Consider the following 22347-nt stretch of genomic DNA (forward strand, 5'->3'; position numbering starts at 1 on the left):
TGTCGCTTTCTGCGCCGACGATGACCATGGACTTGGTTGCACCTCATATCCAGTACGGTAGCCAGTCCGTTATGGTAGGGCTGCCATGTGCCTGTTGGTTGTAGCCCCCCTGACAACACGGGTCGCTCTGTTGATGCCTGCACCGTTAACTCCCCACATATGCCAAGGAGTAGATGCCTGTCACCCTGGGGCATCGGGACTCCTGGTAATGGCCATCCTGCCAGGTGGCCTTTGCTGCGGCTCGGTGGCGCCCGTGGCGAGGGCCCCTGGTCAGAGTGGATGGCATCAGGGCGGATGATGCGCGACGAGGCATACCACGTCATCACTTGCTGGTGATCAAACACAAGCAGTCTCTAAGCGTTCTAAGTCTCGGTAGAATGCAAGGAAGTACGACCCTAAATCATTCCCCTCCCTGCCAGGCTAAGGATGGCAGCGAACCATATTCACCCCCATACCTTGTATGTACGAGAACTGATGGGGACTCCTTTGTTTTGGTGAAGCCACAGTTTTTTTGTAGACCATTTAGAACAAGTTTGGTAAGGTGGAGGGATTGTCCAAAATGCGGTCAGGGTCAGTCTTGATAAAAATAGCAACATCTGCTCAGTCACGGGCATTACTCGCTTGTGACAAGCTGGGGGATGTTTCCGTTACCATCACGCCCCATAAGAGCTTACATATGGTCCACAGGGACCTTCTTTTGAAATCTGACGACGAGCTGCGTGCCAGCTTAGAGTGACAAGGTGTTCATCTTTTCCGGCATGTCCATTGGGGTCCGAGGGATAATCAGGTTGCCACCGGTGCCTTCATCTTGGCCTTTGAGGGTGACACATTGCCAGAGAAGGTCAAGGTGATGGTCTTCCCCTGTGATGTAAAGACATATATCCCTCCCCCTATGCGGTGCTTTAAGTGGTGGAAGTTCGGCCATTTGTCTTCCCGCTGTACTTCCAGTGTCACATGTCAAGATTGTGGACGTCCATCACATCCCAATACTCCATGTGTCCTGTCTCCCATCTGTGTCAACTGCATCATTCCCCCTGTTCGGCAGACTGCAGGATTTTACAGTGCGAAAGGAAATCATGGAATACAAGTCCCTGGACCGACTGACCTACACTGAGGCTAAGAGGAAATTTGAGCATCTACATCCTGTGGCTCTGACGTCCTCTTAGGCTAGAAGAACAGTTGTAGCCCCATCCGTTCTGCGAATTCCGGTTGGCTCTCTGAGCCGGAAGACTACACTTGCCCCCTTGATGATGGGCGGTCACTTCCCTTCCTGTTGCTCCCTCTCCATCTACCTCAGGAGCACTGCACCTCCCCCCCCCCCCCCCTGCCCCTCCCCAACCAACCATTGGGGACACCAGTCCACACTTCTCAGCCAGAGAAGTGTAAGTCATCTTAGGCACCTCTCGCTAGGAAGGGGTACCGTGGGTCATTTCCTTCCGAGGTTTCTGCGAATGGAAAAGATGACTCCTGCCAGTGGCTGAAGTGCCTAAATGTAGCTGGTCGTAGGGCATCACGATCATCCTCAGTCCCAGAGACTGAATCAGTCAAGTCCTCCCAGCCAGAGAAACCCAGGGATCAGCAAGAGAAATCCAAAAAGAACACCCCCAAGACCAAGGGACTTGCCGTGGCACCCACACCACCACTACCTACAAGCTTTGCTCCTGAGGATGAGGTGGAGATTCTGGCATCCACTGGACCCTCAGACACCATGAATACAGATGGCTCAGGAAATAAATCGGTGGGAGCAGGTGACCCTGAGACGTAAACTGCCTCATCGAATGTTCCATGCCTTCCTAGCCTCACAATCACGTCGTCCTCCAGTGGAGTTGCGGCGGTTTTTTCCACCGCCTGGCTGAGCTACCTCAACTGTTAAGCTTTACACCTGCTTTCTGCATTGCCCTCCAGGAAACCTGGTTCCTGGCAATGCAGAACACTGCCCTCCGCTGCTATAAGGGAGATTACAGGAACCTTAGCAACTATAATTGAGTGTCAGGTGAAGTTTGCGTCTGTGTCCTGAACTCAGTATGTAGTGAACCTGTGCCCCTTCAAACCCCTCTTGAAGCTGTGGCTGTCAGGATAAGGACGATGCAGGACATAACTGTCTGCAATGTATATCTTCCTCCAGATAGTGCAGTACCCCTGAACTCATTGGCTGCACTGATTCGTCAGCTCCCTAAACCTTTCCTACTTTTGGGAGATTTTAACATACATAACCCCTTGTGGGGTGGTACCATGCTTACTGGCCGAGGCAGAGATGTCGAAACTTTATTGTCTCAGTTCGACCTCTGCCTCTTAAATACTGGGGCCGCCACACATTGCAGTGTGGCTCATGGTACTTACTCGGCCATTGATTTATCAATTGGCAGCCCAAGACTTCTCCCATCTATCCACTGGAGAGCACATGACGACCACTTACCCATCTTCCTGTCACTGTCCCAGCGTCAGGCCCGTGGACGCCTGCCGAAATGCGCTTTAAACAAGGCAGACTGGGAAACTTTCAGCTCTTCTGTGAACGTTGAATCTCCACCACACTGTAACATTGATGTGATGGTTGAGCAGGCGACTACATGAAAACATGATCCCTCGCTCGTTAGGGTGCCCCCAGCAAAAGGCTGTCCCTCCGTGGTCGCCGGAAGTCAGTGAAGCAATTAAGGAGCGTTGGCAAGCTCTACAGTGGCATCAGTGGCACCCTTTCCTGGAGCACCTCATAACCTTTAAACGGCTCCGTGCCCGTGTTCGCCAATTTATCTAATGACGGAAGTAGGAGTGTTGGGAGAGATTTGTCTCGACCATTGGGTGCCATACGTCACCTTCCCAAGTCTGGGCAAAGATCAAACGTGTTTTCAGGTACCAGACCCCAACAGGTGTTCCCGGTGTTAACATAAATGGCGTGTTATCTACCGATGCAAACACGATTGCCGAGCACTTTGCAGAGCACTATCTCGAACCTATGCATTGGAGAACCACCCCTCTGGCCTTTCGCACTCTCAAATGGCGGCTGGAAGGGGAAGTCCTCTCATTTAATACAAACTACAGTGAATCCTGTAACACCCCATTTACAGAGTGGTAGCTCGTCAGTGCCCTTGCACATTGCCCCAACACAGTTCCTGGGCCAGACCGGATCCACAGTCAGATGATTAAACATCTCTCATCTGACTACAAGCGACATCTCCTTGTCATCTGCAACCGGATCTGGTGCGATGTCTTCTTTCCATCGCAATGGTGGTAGAGCACCATCATTCCGGTGCTCAAACCCGGTTTAAACCCGCTTGATGTGAATAGCTATTCCCCATCAGCCTCACCAACGTTCTTTGTAAGCTGCTGGAATGTGTTCCTTGAGTCTGCCATCCGAACAGCCGTTTCCAGACACCAACACCTAGTTGCTGTCTCTTTTGATTTACGAAAAGTATATGACACTATCTGGCGACATCATATCCTTGCCACATTATACGAGTGGCGTCTCCGAGGAACGCTCCTGATTTTTATCCAAAATTTCCTGTTGCTTCGTACTTTCCATGTCGAAGTTGGTGCTTCCCATGGTTCGTCCTATATCCAGGAGAATGGTGTCCCGCAGGACTCTGTATTGTCTCTCTCTATTTTTAGCGGCCATTAATGGTTCAGTTGCAGCTGTAGCACTGTCGGCCTCACCTTCTCTGTATGCAGACGACTTCAGCATTTCGCACTGCTCCACCAGTACTGATGTTGCTGAGCAGCGCCTACAGGGAGCCATCCACAAGGCGCAGGCATGGGCTCTAGCCCACAGTTTCCAGTTTTCGGCCGCAAAGTCGTGTGTTATGCACTTCTGTCGGTGTCGTACCATTCATCCAGGACCAGAACTTTACTTTAATGACGATCTACTCACTGTAGTGGAGAGACATTGATTCTTAGGGCAGGTTTTCGACACCTGATTGACTTGGTTTCCTCACCTTCGTCAGCTTAAGCGGAAATACTGGCAGCACCTCAATACCCTCTGTTGCCTGAGCAACACCGACTGGGGTGCAGATCGCTCTAAGCTGTTGCAGCTCTGCAGAGCCATTTTTCAATTCCGCCTTGACTATGGGAGTCTGGTTTATGGTTTGGCGGCATCCTCAGTGTTGCGTTTACTCTATCCAGTGTGCCACTGTGGCCTTTACCTAGCGACAGGAGTTAACAGGGCGAGTCCGGTGACCAGCGTCCTTGTGGAGACCGGAGTCCCTCAATTGCAGGTTAGGCGTGCACAACTGCTGGCCAGTTACATTGCACACGTTCATAGTTCTCTTTCGCATCCAAATCATCGTCTCCTTTTCCCACCCATGGCAGTTCATCTCCCGCATTGGTGGCCCAGGTAAGGGCTTCCAGTTGCAGTTTGTGTCTGATCCCGTCTTTCCAAACTGGAGTCCTTGCCTTCACCAACTATACTTGAGGTCCATTCATGTACACTTCCACGGTGTACACCTAGGCTGCGGCTTTGCCTGGACCTTTCGCATGGCCCTAAGGACTCACTTAACTCCACCGCTCTCCACTGCCACTTCCTCTTGATTCTTGACGTGTACCCAAGCCATTATGTGGTTTACACCGACGGCTCAATGGCTGATGCTCACGTTGGCTTTGCATATGTCTGTGGAGGACATATTGAACAGCATTCCTTGCCTGATGGCTGCAGTGTTTTCACTGCCGAGCTGGTGGCTATATCTCGTGCTCTTGAGCACATCCGTTCAAGCCCTGGCGAGTCATTTCTGCTATGTGCTGACTCCTTGAGCAGCCTACAAGCTATCGTCCAGTGCTGTTCTCGCCATCCTTTAGTAGCTACCAACCAGTAGTCCATCTATGCCCTGGAATGGTCCAGTCGTTCAGTGGTGTTTGTCTGGACCCCAGTTCACGTCAGAATCCCAGGCAATGAACTTGCCGACAGGCTGGCCAAACAGGCTCTGGGGAAACCGCTTATGGAGGTCGGCTTCTCTGTAACTGACCTGTGTTCAGTACTATGCTGCAAGGTTTTGCGGCTTTAGGAGATGAAATGGCATAACCTCAGCACGCACAACAAACTGCGTGCCATGAGGAGACTATGAACGTGCGGCAGTCCTCCATGCAGACCTCTCGCAGGGACTCTGTAGTTGTCTGCCGGTTCCGCATTGACCACACTTGGGTGACACAGCTACCTCCTGCGCTGTGAAGACCTGCATCAGTGTCGATGCGGTGCTCAGTTGACAGTGGCCCATATTCTGGTGCACTGTCCCACTTTGACTGCCCTCTGATGAAATCTTCGGTTATCAGACTCTTTACCGCTAATTTTATCTGACAATACCTCATTGCCTAATTTAGTTCTACGTTTTATACGTGTCGGTGGGTTTTATCAATCTATATAAGTTTTAGCGCATGTCCTTTGTCCCGTTGTGTTCTGCTCTCTAATGCTTTTAGGATGGATGTTTCAATGTGTCGCAGAGTGGCTGGCTTTTCCTTTTTATTCTCTTGGTAGGCCAGCCACGGTCATCTGCTCTCCTGTTTTTACCCCTTCTACCTGTTTCTTGCTTCTCTCTGTGGTTTTCTTTTCGTGTTTTGTCCATGGTAGTGGGGTTGTCCTTTTGTCATTCTTCTGGTGCTGCCTTTCTCCTGTTATTGTGCTATATGTCTCCTTTCTTTTCTTCTTTCTGTTGTGTAATTATTTCCCGGGAACAAGGGAACGATAACCTCGCAATTTGGTCCCTTCACCCCCTCTTTTAACCAACCAACCAACCAACCGGCCAACCTCCCTGTGTGCTCCTGAAGGCCAGCCCACGTGTATGATGCGTAATAGGTGACTGGGTAGCACGTAATTCCCAGCCCCGGGTCGACAGGTAGGGTTCGCACGTACCCCCTGGTACAGGCCAGGCCCAGAGAGGGGTGATTGCCTGAACTGTAACCTTCCCAAATTAGCGATTGGTCCCTCCATCACGTGTTCAGGAGTTGTGAGCTGACGTTTGAAGGATCACCTAAGGCAGGTGTGCCTCCTTGTGAAGGGGGCCGCCAGTTGTAAGGAGTGTGCCATTGGAGATGCTGCCAATCATGGGGGATTTCCTCACGATGAGTCATTTCTCCTACCCATCGATGTCTACGAAACGTAAACGTAATGAGGCTACTGATTCGAAGACCCTTCCCGCTACACCGTGGTCTCACGTACTGAAGACAGTCAGTCCTTCGCCACACTCAATCCATTTATTATTGAGAAAGGTGTTTATGCAATTGTTGGCCCTGTGAAATCCTGCTATCGTTTACGGAATGGCACTTTGCTTCTGGAGATGACTTCTGATTCTCAAATACAACAACTGCTTGCTGCCTCACTTCTCCACGGCTACACTGTTCACGTTGAGGCACATAGAACTTTTTTGAATTCTTCCCGTGGTATAATTTACACCAGGCCGCTTGACGGTCTCACCGAGGCTGAAATACAGTCTTACCTCTCTGATCAGGGTGTCATTGTTGTGTATCGTGTAGAGAAAAAGGTCGATTCCTTCTTGGTGCCCACTTGTACTCGTTTCCACACCTTTGATGTGGTGGTGCTGCTGTCCAAGATCAAAGCAGGCTGTGAAATTATCACAGTCCGGCCATACATTCCAAATCTGATGTACTGCTACCAGTGTCATCGTTTCAACCACAATCGAACATCTTGTTGACACCCAGCCAAATGCGCAACCTGTTGCTGGGATGCGCAGGAGGGCGAATGTCCGCCTCCATCTCCCTGCTGTATCAACTGCAATGGTGGCCATGCCGCCTCCTCTCGAGATTGTCCTGTGTATCTAGATGAGCGGGCTGCTCAAGAGATTCGGGTAAAGGAAAAAGTGCCTTACCTAGTAGCTCTCAAGTTACTGGCTAGTCGCAAACCCTGTGTTCTCTGGTATGGCACCTATAGTACTGTACTTGTTGCCCCTCGCTCAATGAAGGACATGACCACGCAGACATGTGACCTCCAATTCGACTCTGGGGTTGTGAAATCGCTCAGTGTCAAGGTAGCATCGCCATCCTCCTGCCCCGCTGTGCAACAAACCGTCAAACCCTTTGTCTCAAGGGGCAAAGCAACCCATTACACAACCAGCAGGCAGGAAAGGACAAAGGAGTTCTCCCGTGAAGACTTCCTCCATCCCTGCAGCCAAACACCACCAAAGTCTTCCTCTAACCAGAAGGGCTTGAAGAAGTCCGCTAAAGACAAACGGTCTTCTCCTTCGCCAACTTGGAGATCCTGCTCGATGGTGTCGCCACGTCATCCCTTAGCCCAGCTGGCCTCCGTCTCGCCAGTGCACACCACCAACCGTTTCTCAGCATTGGACTCACTCCACGGACCGACCACACAATCACGCCGACACATCTGTGGACTCCATGGAGCAGGATCCTCCTGCTTCTGTGCCTGACTCTACACCGGCTGTCACTCGGTGGCCTCTGAGTTGTCAACCCTACATCTCTTCCTTCTCATGACTGTCCTCCAGTGGAACATTTGTGGCCTTTGGTCCCACAAAGAGGATTTACGGCTGCTATTAGCATCGCAGCATCCCCTTGTACTCTACCTTCAGGAAATGAAATTGTGCCCTCACGACCGCTTTGAGCTTTCACATTACCGATTCAATTTGACCTTCCCCCTGAGGTCGGCATTCCATCTCATGGGGGCGTCATGTTGCTCATACGAGATGACCTTCGTCAACTCATCTCCCAGACTACCCATCTTCAAGCTGTTGTAGTTTGCCTTTTCCTTCCCTGCCTGAATTTTTCCCTCTGTACCATTTATATCCCTCCGTCATCCGCTGCTGTCACCAGGGCAGACTTCCTTCAGCTTAGTGGGCAGCTACCTCCCCCATTTCTGCTACTCAGTCACTTGAATGCACACCATCCCCTTTGGGATTCTCCCGGGACCTGTCAGAGAGGTCCCCTCCTACCCCTCCTTCTTTGATGATTCCTTTGATCATCAGTATGAGGCTTGTCCCATTTACCTCCTGGAGTCGGCTTTCGCCACTTGCTACAGCGGCTTAACTTTACGCTACCTGCAGCCTTCCCAGCGGGTGTGAGCCCATCACCACCTTGGCTTGGTGAAGCGGCTCATGTTAACCTTGGCCTTCATTCGCTTCCTAAGGACACTACTCCAGCGTTGGTCTATCGCCTTCCGTTTCACGATCTTCGCATGGAATTTCGCGATAGTACCTTTGTATACACTAATGGCTCTTGGAGTGACCGTGGGGTTGGGTGTGTCTTTGTCATTGGCACCTGTGTCTTTCGATGTTGGCTTCCAGCACATTCCTCAATATTTACAGCTGAGCTTTTCTCCTTGTATCTGGCCACAGGGTACATCTGGCGATGCAGCCTTCCCAATTGTGTCCTTCGCTCAGACTCACTCGGCACCCTCCAAAGTCTCTGTGTGCTGTACACTGCTCATCCCTTAGTGCAGCGGGTCCAGGAAAACTGTCACTTGCTCGCTCTTGGTGGAGCCAATGTCATGTTTCTATAGGTCCCTGGTCATGTCAGTCTGCCAGGAAAGGAGGCTACTGACATTGCTGCCAAGGCTGCAGTCCTCATACCTCAGCCTTCGAGTACCTATATTCCCTCCGATGATCTCTGTGTTGCCGTCTGTCAGGAGGTGGTGCCCCTTGGGAATCACCAATGGTCCTCCCTTCATGGGAATAAGCTTCAGATTATTAAGCCTCTCCCGGCCCTCGCACTGGGAGGAGATTATTTTAAATCGGCTGCGTATTGGGCACTGCCTTTTTAGCCATCATCATTTGCTCAGTGGTGCTACCCCGCCACTTTGTATGCATTGTGCCCAAATTTTTTAAATGTCCGCCACTTCCTGCTGGAATGCCCTTTTTTTTTTAAAACGGTTTACATTCCAGCTTGGGATTGCTTTCTGATTTATCACCCGTTTTAGCGAATGTCGTACGGCCTGTCGACCCCGCTTTACTTTTTATCTGCCAAAGCAATATGGCGAAGGCAATTTAATTTTTAGTTTTGGACCTCCAGTTTTGTATGGTATTATTTTAGCCTCTTTCCCATGTGCCTGTTTTTAGCTGTCACCTATTCTGTCCATTGGGACTGACGTATAGTCGTTTCCCTCCTATCTGTGTTCGTGTTCTATAGTTTTGATTTGGGCGCGTATGACACCAGTTGTTTTTTGCTCCCTAAACAAAACAAAATAAAAAAAAACTGAGTTTGTTTTCAGTTTACACTGAACAGACTTTCCGATAACAATGGAAACAGTACTCTCTTGTCGAGTGGCAATTGTTTAAACAATGGAAATAACACTTATTGTCATGCAGTAACTTGTTGATTGCTGTTTACTGGAGAAAAATGTTGCACTTTTTTTAGAGGCATGAATAATGTGCAAACTGGATAATCCAAATGAATATTCAGGAGTACACTGTAAGTGAATTTCGTTTCTTTGGAAGTATTACAGCAAATGCAGACAAAAGTATATTGGATGTTAAGGAAAGAACTGAGATGGCCTAACAAAACTTCAGAAATAAGAGTAATTTACTAAAAAAAAAAAAATACCTTAAAAAAGAGACAATAAAGAAATTCATCAAGACATTTATTTGGATCATTTTAAGTTGTAGTTGAAAAGGATGGGCTATAGGGAAGCAGGAAAAGAAAAAAAAAAATAGAGGTAGCAGTATTGTGAAAAGGAAAGTTACTACTCACCATATAGCAGAGATGTTGAGTCACAGACAGGACAACAAAAAGCATGTCACAAACATAACTTTTGGCCAGTAAGGCCTTTGTCAAAATTAGAAGACAAACACACACATACACCCTCACAAAAACGCAACTCACACACACAACTGCAATCTCAGACAACTGAGACCACACAGGCAACACTGTGAAGAGCAGCACCAGTGTATAATGGAAGTGGTGACTGGGTAGGGTTGAGGAGGAGGTTGGGTTGGGGAGGGGGAGGGATAGTAGCGCAGGGGTGGTGGACACACACACACACACACACACACACACACACACACACACACACGTGACCACTGTCTGGCCCTGGAAGCCAGAGACAGTGGTCACGTGTATGTGAGCTGTGTTTGCATGAATGTGTGTATGTATGGGTATGCTGTCTATTTCAGAAGAAGGCCTTCTGATTGAAAGCTTATGTGTGTAGCAGTCTTTTCATTGTGCCTGTCTGTGACTAGACATATGGTGAATAGCAGTCTATAATTTTCATAATATTGGCTTTTGTATTTTGTTGTTTTATCAGTAGGTGCAACGTTTGGTGCCTCTGTAAGTAACTGCATGTTAGTGATCACCAATCGTAAAAAAAATCTGCAACAATTGCTTCACTTTGTTAATGTGTGCTTTGACCTGTTCCACATTGCTGAAGATCCTCCTCTGTAATTGGCACTATACAGTATGACTGAATGGTGAAATAATGAATGAATGCAGTGCAAAATTTTGAGACTTTGGTATTGTGTTTGATGAGTGTTGACATTTGTTACCTATCTTAAACGCCACAAGTGTGTTATTTATTTTCTGTACCATGTTTATTGTTTTTCAGGCAAGGGAGATATTTGATTGTGAATATGAAAGTCTAGAAGCTATTGCAGCAACAAACATAATACATGTCCCAAAGCCTCTTGCAATTGTGGACAATCGCTTGGGTGGAGCTTTGTTTGTTTCAGAGTATATTGATATGAAAACACTGAACCAGTTCTCTCAAGAACTTGGGCAGCAATTGGCAAGATTACACCTGCATAATGCTGTTCTGGGCAAACAAAAAATCAAAGGATTTGTAGGGAAGGAGGAAAATGTCCAATTTGTAAAAGAATTTGGTTTCCATGTTAAAACACGATTTGGGAACACACTTTTGGAAAATGAACGGTGCAGTGACTGGCCTGTAAGCATAAGTATTTTTGTAATAAAATTGTGATCATATGTATAAACATGAATCAAAGCAGATTTTTACCACTACTTTGAAAAGGGAAGTGATGTTAATATTTATGAAGATATTGGGTTTAAGCTGTTCCTGTATTATTGCTGTAGTCTTTCAAGTGATTCTTCTTCTTCTTTTTTTTTTTACAGACCTTTTTCGTGAGACACAGACTCAGCTATCAATTTAGATTACTTGAGGAGAATGTGAGTATACAAATGAGAAATGTAATATTTGTATGCTAATGAGGGAATTTGTCTTGTCAGCAGTTATTATCAGTGTGTATTTTATCTTAAAAAACTGAAAACAATTCAAAATAAGAATCCTCATCCCAGAGGTGGTATTTTTAATCATTTGGAAGTCTAGCCCCTCTGGTGTGCCGCCCTCTCCTCACTCCCATACAACTTATCCACCATTATATCCTAAATTTTGACACTCCATCTTACGTGCTTAGCTTTCGTCCTCTGTCCTTCCACATCATTTGGGACGAGTGTGTATCATTGTGGTACAGACCAGTACTGGCCACAGTATGTTCACCCATAGCTTTCTTGATCAGAATTGTGTGTGTGTGTGTATGTGTGTGTGTGTGTGTGTGTGTGTGTGTGTGTGTGTGTAAGCGCTTGCACACATTTGTGTGCTGTTACAGAGAGAGAGAGAGAGAGAGAGAGAGAGAATTTTTTCATTACTTTACATTGCCAGCAGAACTCTAAACAAGAGGACCTCCAATAATAAGCTCTCCAGTGATGAATTACCTCAGGTAAAGGGACCAGTGACCACTAAATGTAATCCCTTTAAAAATCAGCAGTCAGTCTCTGTCTTCTTTCCCAAATTTTCTTCTACTCACAGGTAATTTACTGAATGTTTAGGATGTGAAACCTTGATTTCTATATTGCTTCTCTTCCTGTTCAACTTTGGAGCTATTGGTATTTGTATTTCTGCTTTCTGTTAGACAATTTGCACCTTTCTGCTTCCACCTTCTCCACTTTTCATGTCTCCAGAAGGAAAATGTGTGAAATAGTTAAAATTCTTTTTCTTTGGGTATTGTGGTCAGTATTTTCATAAGTCTCTGTTGTCTTTACTCCAGAAACATTTGCCTTCATGGAGTCTGTTAGTATCCTATTGACATTTTGACATGAAAAATTGTGACACACACGCACACACACACACAAACACACACACACATACACACAGAGGCAGACTGCAATAGTGAAGTGTATGTTGGACTTTGTCTTGCATAAGTCCCTAAAATTTTATTTACCATTTCTGTATTCTCCTGCATGTTCTTGCAAAGCCTCAAACAATCAAACTCATTACTTTAAAGGCACTTTATAAGTTACTTTCGTGGAAGGAAGGGAGATTGGAGTTTAACATCCTTCCGACAATGTGGTCAATAGAGACCGACTACTAGCTTGGATTATGAAAAGATGGGGAAGAAAATTGGCTGTGTCCATTTCAAAGGAGCTGTCCTGACATTTGCCTGGAATGATTTGGGGAAATTCTGGAAACATAGAACTGCCTGTCAAGATAGGAATTGGAACTGCCATTTTCACGAATGCTAGTCCACTGTGCTAACCACTGCCATCTTGCTCGGCTGCTTTCATAGATTCATTTCCTTTATCAACAAAGGTGATACAGTGGTAAGACAATGAACTTCTGTTCAGGAAGGCAGTAGTATAAATCTTTGCCCATCCATAGAGATTTAGGTTTGCATTACTTACCGAAATTGCTTAAGACAAATGTTGTGTTGGTTCCTTTAAAATGGACAGCGCTGATTTCCTTCCTCAATGTGAGTTTGTGCTCTGTTCTTCATGATATCATTCTTAGGACATTAAACACTAATCTTTCTATCTTCTGTCCATCTCTCTTGCTGATCATAGGCCAATATTTTCATTTGGAAACTGCTGGTTGTTCTTGTTTTTCACTGAATCCACCATTCTACTTTTACACATTTCTAGGTGATACATATTCTTTTCCACACACTCCAAAAAATATAATATTTCAGTAGCCTAGTTGGTTTCTTTTATTACAGAAAGAATAGTTTATTATATTGTTAAAACTTGAATAGTAAAAGAAATTATTTATTATGTTAATATGAGAATATTGTTTCAAATGAGTAAATGATTTCATTAAGGTGTTCTGTTGCCAATAAATCTTAGTATTTTAATTTTGCTACCATTTGTGGTATGTGCATGACACTTTAGAAAAAATATGTTCAGTATTGAGTGATAGTACAATATATATCAAGGGAATACATTGATTGTCAGCATGACTTATTTGTAAGTAAAATGCAGAGCAGAGTATTGTAGTTTGTGCATGACAGATTTTATGTTTTCTACAGTATGCAGATGCTGAGGCACGAGAACTGTGGTCACAGCTACTTAGGAAACTACCACAGTTTTTTGAAGGAGCAGATATAAAACCATCATTATTGCATGGGAACTTACAAAGAGACAATATTGCGGAAACTAACACTCATCCAGGTAAGACAAATGTAGAAACATTGTCATAAAAAAATATAAAAAAATAAGTAAATGAAAAGTAATATGTTTGAAAACTCATTTGTGGTTTGTTTTTCACAGTCACTTTTCATCCAGCATCTTTTTTTGGTCATCAAGATTTTGATCTGGTTACTTCACAAATGTATGGTGGTCTTGGACAAGCATTCTATAATGCGTATTATGACATAATACCTAGGGCCCCGGGTTCAAGGAAAAGGAATCAGATGTATAAATTATTTCATCTCCTAAATAAGTGGCAAGTATTCATGTGAAATATTCGAACAAAATGTAGGTGACTATAATACGTATTAATTGCTGTCCTGTCATTAGACTCTTTGCACACTTTTGCAAGCACTGTTGGTAGTGACATTATGAAACATAATGTGCTATATAGAGCATAAATATCAACTATGCTGCCTGAACATCACGACAAGCAAATTGTTTGAATGAATGCTGAGTTTAAACACTTGTTACCTAGCTTTGGGACATGTGTTTCATTATATTTGTATTAAGCATGTCCGGACATGTAATTTTTGGGGCCTCAGTGGATATCATTGGTCAAGATATCAAACAAGCAGTGTAATTGTACCATGAAGTAACATCATCCAGTCAACAAAATTATGCTAGTTAGGCTCCTTGGAAATAACAGCAAAATATCACAGAAATCCACAATTTCATATGAAATTAATAAAGGGGATGCATTGTTGGGGGAGGGGTAAAGATTGCTGTATCTGTGGTATTTTTGATGAAGCTACATGTGCCCCTAGAGCGTTCTAAATGGCAAGTGTCTCAGATAGCTCATCATTTGTTTGAAGAGTGTGTCCTTCCTTAGCTAACGACTTATGCACATCACAAGTCCTCTGTAACCATAAGCTTGACTCACAGGCAGACCCAAATTTCCATATTCCATCAACCATTTGTTGACATGTGCTCGGATAGCCAAATGGTAGGTGACCGCTCATGATAAGCATGAAATACGGGTTTCAGTCCCAGTCCAGCACGAATTTTCATTGTCGTCATCTCATTATACACCTGATAATTGTCCATATTTGCAACTGCAGATACATTTCATGTATTTCATAATGGCTACAGTCACTGCATTGTTGCATCATAATTTGAAATAACTTAGGCACTGCAATATTGTATTTATCAGCCGACGTTGAGCAAGCGACTTTCAAGTAAAATGTCTCCACTGTATGGCAGTATACATAATGGATGTGCGAATACAGGCTGTAGATGCATGGTTGGTGACATGGAAGTTTGTGTATGCTTGTGAGCTATGCTCGAATGGCCAAATGGTTGGAGCACCACTTGAGATAAGTGGAAAATCCGGGTTTGAGTCCTGATGCAGCACAAATTGTTACTATCGTCATTCCATTGTGCAGCTGATGGTTGTCCATATTCACAACCGCAAACACATTTCGTGTATCAATTGTACAAGGTTTACCCAGGCAAGTTGGGCTCTGTCTGGGTGGACACTTACTTCCCTGCATGCTCATTGAACTTCCATGAAGCCTAAATCCCTTATTTCTACTCACAGTAGTTCGGTTAGTCCATTGGGCATTATTAACACCCAAATCTCAAAGCGACCTTGTGTGGCTAATCCACCCAAAAAGCGGTAATTGAAAAGGACAGTTTCCTATGGTGTAATTTATTTATTTGCTGAAGGTTCATTTGAAAAATTGTCAACTGTCTACATCCATAAAGCTCTAGAGGGTCTTGCAGGACAACTTAAATCTGTGAAGAGGCTGCACATTGATACACTCCTAATTGAGATACTGGAAGCTACCCATGTAAACACATTATCAAATTGATGACGGGTGACACAGTCACTGTGAGGGTGACAGCAGTCCAGCGTTACGAAAATTTGTAAATTCCACAACAGTTCCTGATTGCAAATATTTGTTTATTCAATTACTGGTTTCAGTCATCATGATTGTCTTCAGATTGATCTGAAAAGAGAATTTGTGCTTGTGGTAAACACTCATGACCCGTAATGCTGAGCCATTGCATGGTGTACCTTGCTCACAACTATGGTGCAAACAGCTGAGGGGGCATGGCTGCAAGATGTCACTGGTCAAATGCATCTACATCTACATGGATACTCTGCAAATCACACTTACGTGCCTGGCAGAGGTTTCATCGAACCAACCTTCACAATAATTCTCTATTATTCCAGTTTCGAACAATGCATGGAAAAACCGAACATGTGTATCTTTCCGTACGCGCTCTGATTTCCGTTGTTTTATTATGATGATTGTTCCCCCTATGTAGGTCAGTGTCAACAGTGTAATATAAAAATCATAAATATGACCTTAGACATACTGTGTAAAACTAAATCAGATATATTAAATTGCACTTCAAGAAAAAGGAAGAGTTTAATGTGGGTCCAAAGAGAATTTAGTTTAAATTATAAAAGGTATTGGAAATAAGTGTGCATGAAATATGCAATATAATAAAAGGTAAGATCACAGGCACAGTGGCATACCAAGAACCAATACAAGAAACTGTGTTCGGCATGGGGCCAAGACATAATGCAAATGGACAGAATAAGAAATGCAATTTAATAAAGGCTCAAGAGCTTAAATAAAGGTATCATAATGACACTTCATTCAAAAATTATAGACACTAGTTCCTAGTGGTTGTCTGTGAAAGCAGCATATCAAAGCAAGAGGAAAAGGCTGTGGGCACATCAGGCTTGCCGAATCTGAGACAAAGAAATGTGGACAGCTCAGGACTGGGGGAGAAATGGAGCTCCACCAGTTTGTAAGACCTTCAACAGCCTGTCATATAATGAAAAATAAGTGTTCGGTGCAAATTTTTTCTGTTGATTAAGAAGTTTAGAAGGGTGGTGTAAGATCATATTTCTGATGTATCGTGCTGTTGCAAACCGGATTTGGCCAGCAACATCTAGTGGCTATGCCCCCTCACTTGTTTGCACCTTAGTTGTGAGCGCAGTATGCCAGAAATGACCTGACATTTCGGGTCATGAGTGTTTACCATTTTGTCACAATTTTACTCTATGTGATGCCATTTATGGCTATATATTTTATTCTCTTATTCTGTAGACTTCATGAAGACAGGTATGTTTGCTAACTTTCCGGACTATTTATATTACTATACTGCATGTAATAGTTGATAGCCTACAAATACGTACATTTTTACATGAATATGCACATGTTCTCTTTTCGGATCAATCTGAAGGTGATCATAATGACTGAAATGGGTAATTGAATAAACAAATATTTGGGATCGGATACTGTTGTGGTATATACAAAGTTATCAAATGCTGAAGTAATTGGAGAAGGTACTATTAACAGTGAGCAGAACAGTGGGCCCAGTTGTTGTAAAGGAGTTATGTGTGGGGACATTGTGGTTACAGATACCAAAAAACTCTTGCAGGAGTGAGAAAGTGAATGTATCAGTGAAGCCCAGAACTTTGTGAAAAGGGTTAGGGTTAAGCTCCCAAATCCATTCATTCTACAAAAGTCATTTGAATATATTGTGGCAGGCTTTTTCCATCTTAAAATCGGTTCCTACGAATTTAATCCAATGCATTTTCTTAAGTGTCAATGCTTTGGTCACACCACCATGTGTTGTAAGGTCAGGCTCCATGTGGAAGATGCAGCACCACTGCCCACGAGCCTGGTATTCAATGTACTGCCCCACCCATGTTTTTCAATTAGTCCCAAACCCATCCAGTTTGGAGTAAAGAATGCCTTGTCCAGATGCATTGAAGAAGACATTTAAAGCCATGCTGCCATCCAGGTCTCATGAAGTATTTTGTCTCAATATTGAAGCAGTCTATACAGAAGACTAGTGTGGGCATGTAGACTTTTGACTGCTGAGCACAGCACATTGACCTGCAACTGTACATGCAGCTGCAGGCCTGCACCGCTACTCCCACAACCAAGCCTCCAAACACTGAAATAATGGTGTTTGTGGAAACCAATGGTGGGAAGGATAGACTTTCATAGCAACAGTAGAAGAGACCCAGCAAAATTTCTGTTAAAATGGCCTTGCCTTGCCACCATGCGCAAAACCCAAGCTGCGGACAAAAACCAACAGACCAGAATGATCAGGTCCTAAGCCATCAGACCATGTGACCTTGATCCTTACTGCTAAATCACATGATAACAACATCAATGGTATGGACATCAACATCTACCTGAAGGAACCGATGAGTACAAGTAACCCCCCTTTGCTGCAGTTTCCCCACCATGCAGGAAAGACAGAGGAAAACTTCTCCGTTAAGATAGCTTCTGTACTTCTGGGTTTAGGACACGTGAGAAGGAACTCCATTGGGTAGAGAAATGTTTATGTCATCAGGAGACTCATTTTATATTATCTGATGCCCCTTCTCTCCCTCATGACCAGCCCACAAGCAGTTGCTATATCAGTGCATGTGTGTAACAGGTTGACCATACTGTTCCTCTAACTGTCCCCACATGAGGTGCTAGATGAAAAGGCTCTCTGTGATCTTCTTACTCAGCTCCTGTGCACCTTCCTCCTCTGAGGTGATATTAATGCACACCATGTGCTTCGGGGCTCTGCCACCACCTGCCCCAGAAATACAGCAATTGAAAGCCTTCTCTTCTCCTCATGTGTATGTTCATTGAATGTGGGGCTGAGCATGCACTTCAGCACTGGTACAGGGTAGTTCAGTGCTGTCAATCTCTTGGTACGCTCTCTGACCCTTGCACTCAGCTTTCAGTGGAAAGGGGCTGATGACATGCGCTCAGGTGATCACTTCATGATCTGGGTTCACCTGCCAGACATAGTAATGCGTGACACAAAGCTGCCTCAATGGGTGTTCAGTAAATCAGGCTGTATGCTTTGCAGCTGACTTGCTATGTTTGAACAGTGTCTAGGAATGGGTGAATCATATTACGACAATATCCACCATGCTGCTGCAGCATCTAATATGCAATCTGTAGGCCAGCTGAAAAGGCAACCTGTCCCTTGGTGGAGTGATGAATGCTGTTCTGTAATCAGGTGGGTGGTTCACTCTAGATTCAAGTGCTGATCAGCTGCAGAGAAAATCTCAGCCCTTTGGGTACCAAGTGTGAAATGTCACTGAATTGTTAGGAACAGTAAAAAGAGATCGTGGCAACAGTTTCTAACCACCATAAACCATTCCACTGAAAGTGCAGATATGTAGGAGACTGTCAGGAGAATTTCTAGGAGAGGAGGAAAGAGCCCAGTGGCTGCTGAAATGGGGAGTGGCAGTTTCCAGACCATCTCTTGAGACATTGCCCAGACAATTGCAGCCTATTTTGCTACACTTTGCATTACCAGCCAGAATTCAACTTCCCAGTGGTACAGAGTGGCTGCTGAGAAGGGCAGTTGGGACTTCAGGTCCACCACTTGCGAAGAATACGGCCACCTCTTCTCCAAGTGGGTGCTGGATTTCACATTACCTGTGACCCGTGATGCATCATTTAGTCGTGGTTAGAGCTTCCATTATAGTATACTATGGCACTCACAGGGTGGAGCCAACATATCCTACTCATTCTTTTTAACTTCATTTGGATGTCAGTATACTTTCCCGACCTGTGGCGAGAGGTATTTTTAATTCCACTTTTACTCCCCAGTGGGCTCACGGTTGTTTCGTGAGGTAGTGTGCGGCAGACATCGGGCCCCGAGCTATTGCAGCCCTTTGTTCCTTCCTGGGCTGCATTAACTTCTCCATGCCTCTCCCTCCCTGTCCTCGTTCCTCCCCCTCTCTTGGTTTTCCTGTGTTAGTTGACCTGGCTATCCACATGGTTTCCTGTATTCCTTGCAATTTTGTCCCCCTTGCATTTTATCTTCCATGTCTTCCTAAAAGCAAATGTATCTTCACTGTTACAGATGATAATTGATAACACGTTTCCGGTTTCCAATCAGTTACTTACGTCAGATGTGAGTTTTCATTGAAAAAAGTTTTACTGTTGCTGGTCTTGCTCCACCGGAGGCAGCGATGGCACTTGTACCAATCTGCCAGTTGGTGCTTGCCAGTGTGCGGTGTCGGCATCTGCTGCTGCTGACTATGCGATCACTGCACTACCACATTCCACATGGCACGTCTTCCTTTTTGGCGTTTTTTGAATATGGATTGGGGGGAAGAAATGAAAGAGGAAGCCGCCTTGTAGAATTTTGCACAGAGCATAACTTAATCATAGCTAACACTTGGTTCAAGAATCATAAAAGAAGGTTGTATACCTGGAAGAATCCTGGAGATACTACAAGGTATCAGATAGATTATATAATGGTAAGACAGAGATTTAGGGACCAGGTTTTAAATTGTAAGACATTTCCAGGGGCAGATGTGGATTCTGACCACAATCTATTGGTTATGAACTGGAGATTGAAACTGAAGAAACTGCAAAAAAGTGGGAATCTAAGGAGATGGGACCTGGATAAACTGAAAGAACCAGAGGTTGTAGAGAGTTTCAAGGAGAGCATAAGGGAACAATTGACAGGAATGGGGGAAAGAAATACAGTAGAAGAAGAATGGGTAGCTCTGAGGGATGAAGTAGTGAAGGCAGCAGAGGATCAAGTAGGTAAAAAGACGAGGGCTAATAGAAATCCTTGGGTAACAGAAGAAATATCGAATTTAATTGATGAAAGGAGAATATATAAAAATGCAGTAAATGAAGCAGGCAAAAAGGAATACAAACGTCTCAAAAATGAGATCGACAGGAAGTGCAAAATGGCTAAGCAGGGATGGCTAGAGGACAAATGTAAGGATGTAGAGGCTTGTCTCACAAGGGTAAGATAGATACTGCCTACAGGAAAATTGAAGAGACCTTTGGAGAGAAGAGAACCACTTGTATGAATATCAAGAGCTCAGATGGCAACCCAGTTCTAAGCAAAGAAGGGAAAGCAGAAAGGTGGAAGGAGTATATAGAGGGTTTATACAAGGGCGATGTACTTGAGGACAATATTATGGAAATGGAAGAGGATGTAGATGAAGACGAAATGGGAGATAAGATACTGCGTGAAGAGTTTGACAGAGCACTGAAAGACCTGAGTCGAAACAAGGCCCCGGGAGTAGACAACATTCCATTAGAACTACTGATGGCCTTGGGAGAGCCAGTCATGACAAAACTCTACCATCTGGTGAGCAAGATGTATGAGACAGGCGAAATACTCTCAGACTTCAAGAAGAATATAATAATACCAATCCTAAAGAAAGCAGGTGTTGACAGATGTGAAAATTACCGAACTATTAGTTTAATAAGTCACAGCTGCAAAATACTAACGCGAATTCTTTACAGACGAATGGAAAAACTGGTAGAAGCGGACCTCGGGGAAGATCAGTTTGGATTCCGTAGAAATGTTGGAACACGTGAGGCAATACTAACCTTACGACTTATCTTAGAAGAAAGATTAAGAAAAGGGAAACCTACGTTTCTAGCATTTGTAGACTTAGAGAAAGCTTTAGACAGTGTTAACTGGAATACTCTCTTTCAAATTCTGAAGGTGGCAGGTATAAAATACAGGGAGCGAAAGGCTATTTACAATTTGTACAGAAATCAGATGGCAGTTATAAGAGTCGAGGGGCATGAAAGGGAAGCAGTGGTTGGGAAAGGAGTGAGACAGGGTTGTAGCCTCTCCCCGAAGTTATTCAATCTGTATATTGAGCAAGCAGTAAAGGAAACAAAAGAAAAATTTGGAGTAGGTATTAAAATTCATGGAGAAGAAGTAAAAACTTTGAGGTTCGCCAATAACATTGTAATTCTGTCAGAGACAGCAAAGGACTTGGAAGAGCAGTTGAACGGAATGGACAGTGTCTTGAAAGGAGGATATAAGATGAACATCAACAAAAGCAAAACGAGGATAATGGAATGTAGTCGAATTAAGTCGGGTGATGCTGAGGGAATTAGATTAGGAAATGAGACACTTAAAGTAGTAAAGGAGTTTTGCTATTTAGGGAGTAAAATAACTGATGATGGTCGAAGTAGAGAGGATATAAAATGTAGACTGGCAATGGCAAGGAAAGCGTTTCTGAAGGAGAGAAATTTGTTAACATCGAGTATAGATTTAAGTGTCAGGAAGTCGTTTCTGAAAGTATTTGTATGGAGTGTAGCCATGTATGGAAGTGAAACATGGACGATAAATAGTTTGGACAAGAAGAGAATAGAAGCTTTCGAAATGTGGTGCTACAGAAGAATGCTGAAGATGAGGTGGGTAGATCACGTAACTAATGAGGAGGTATTGAATAGGATTGGGGAGAAGAGAAGTTTGTGGCACAACTTGACTAGAAGAAGGGATCGGTTGGTAGGACATGTTTTGAGGCATCAAGGGATCACAAATTTAGCATTGGAGGGCAGCATGGAGGGTAAAAATCGTAGAGGGAGACCAAGAGATGAATACACTAAGCAGATTCAGAAGGATGTAGGTTGCAGTAGGTACTGGGAGATGAAGAAGCTTGCACAGGATAGAGTAGCATGGAGAGCTGCATCAAACCAGTCTCAGGACCGAAGACCACAACAACAACAACGATCTCCCTTTGGGGCTTGACCCCCACTTCTACATTTTCTCTATGTAGTGTGAGCCATTTAGGGAATACCTCCCTCCCTAGTGTCTACGGCATGGATTCCTCTTCTCCCTTCCTTCCCCTCTTCCTCCTATGCCGTAGCCCCCTCACCATCCTGCTAGGTTACCAGCACATGTAGCCAAGCCAGATGGCTCTTGCTGTGGCTGGGTGACACCTGTGGGGAGAGTCCCCGGTTGGAGCAGGTGGTATCAGGGCAGATGCTCTGTGAATGAAGCGTATCAAGCTCCAAATATCTGGCTGTTCTCCTATAGCCATCTCTTCGATAATAGAATGCTGCTTTGCTTCCTATGACCCTGAAGCCTACCCTTTCCTGGCTACACGCTGGGAGAAGGGCTAGACTCGCCAGATTGGGGTGAAACACTTTCCCTGCTACATGGTCTGTACTAGTATGGATGGGGGCACATTCATTGCCACAAAGCATTTATTTTTTGTGGAAAATGTGAAAGACATCT

At 44.6% G+C, this 22347-nt stretch overlaps 1 protein-coding gene across 1 annotated transcript in view; it reads left to right on the forward strand.

The window, feature by feature from the left end:
• The window catches only part of LOC124576278 (fructosamine-3-kinase-like), a 43896-nt gene extending 30271 nt beyond the window's left edge, over positions 1 to 13625 (forward strand). The window contains exons 2-5 of the mRNA XM_047131205.1: positions 10484 to 10822; positions 11008 to 11061; positions 13194 to 13335; positions 13435 to 13625. Of these exons, the coding sequence (XP_046987161.1) occupies positions 10484 to 10822; positions 11008 to 11061; positions 13194 to 13335; positions 13435 to 13625 (726 nt within the window). The remainder of the gene's footprint in view (positions 1 to 10483; positions 10823 to 11007; positions 11062 to 13193; positions 13336 to 13434) is intronic.
• The last annotated feature ends 8722 nt before the right edge of the window (positions 13626 to 22347 follow it).

Source organism: Schistocerca americana, chromosome 1 (assembly GCF_021461395.2).
Source record: "Schistocerca americana isolate TAMUIC-IGC-003095 chromosome 1, iqSchAmer2.1, whole genome shotgun sequence".
In the NCBI taxonomy this organism is placed as follows: Eukaryota; Metazoa; Arthropoda; class Insecta; order Orthoptera; family Acrididae; genus Schistocerca; species Schistocerca americana.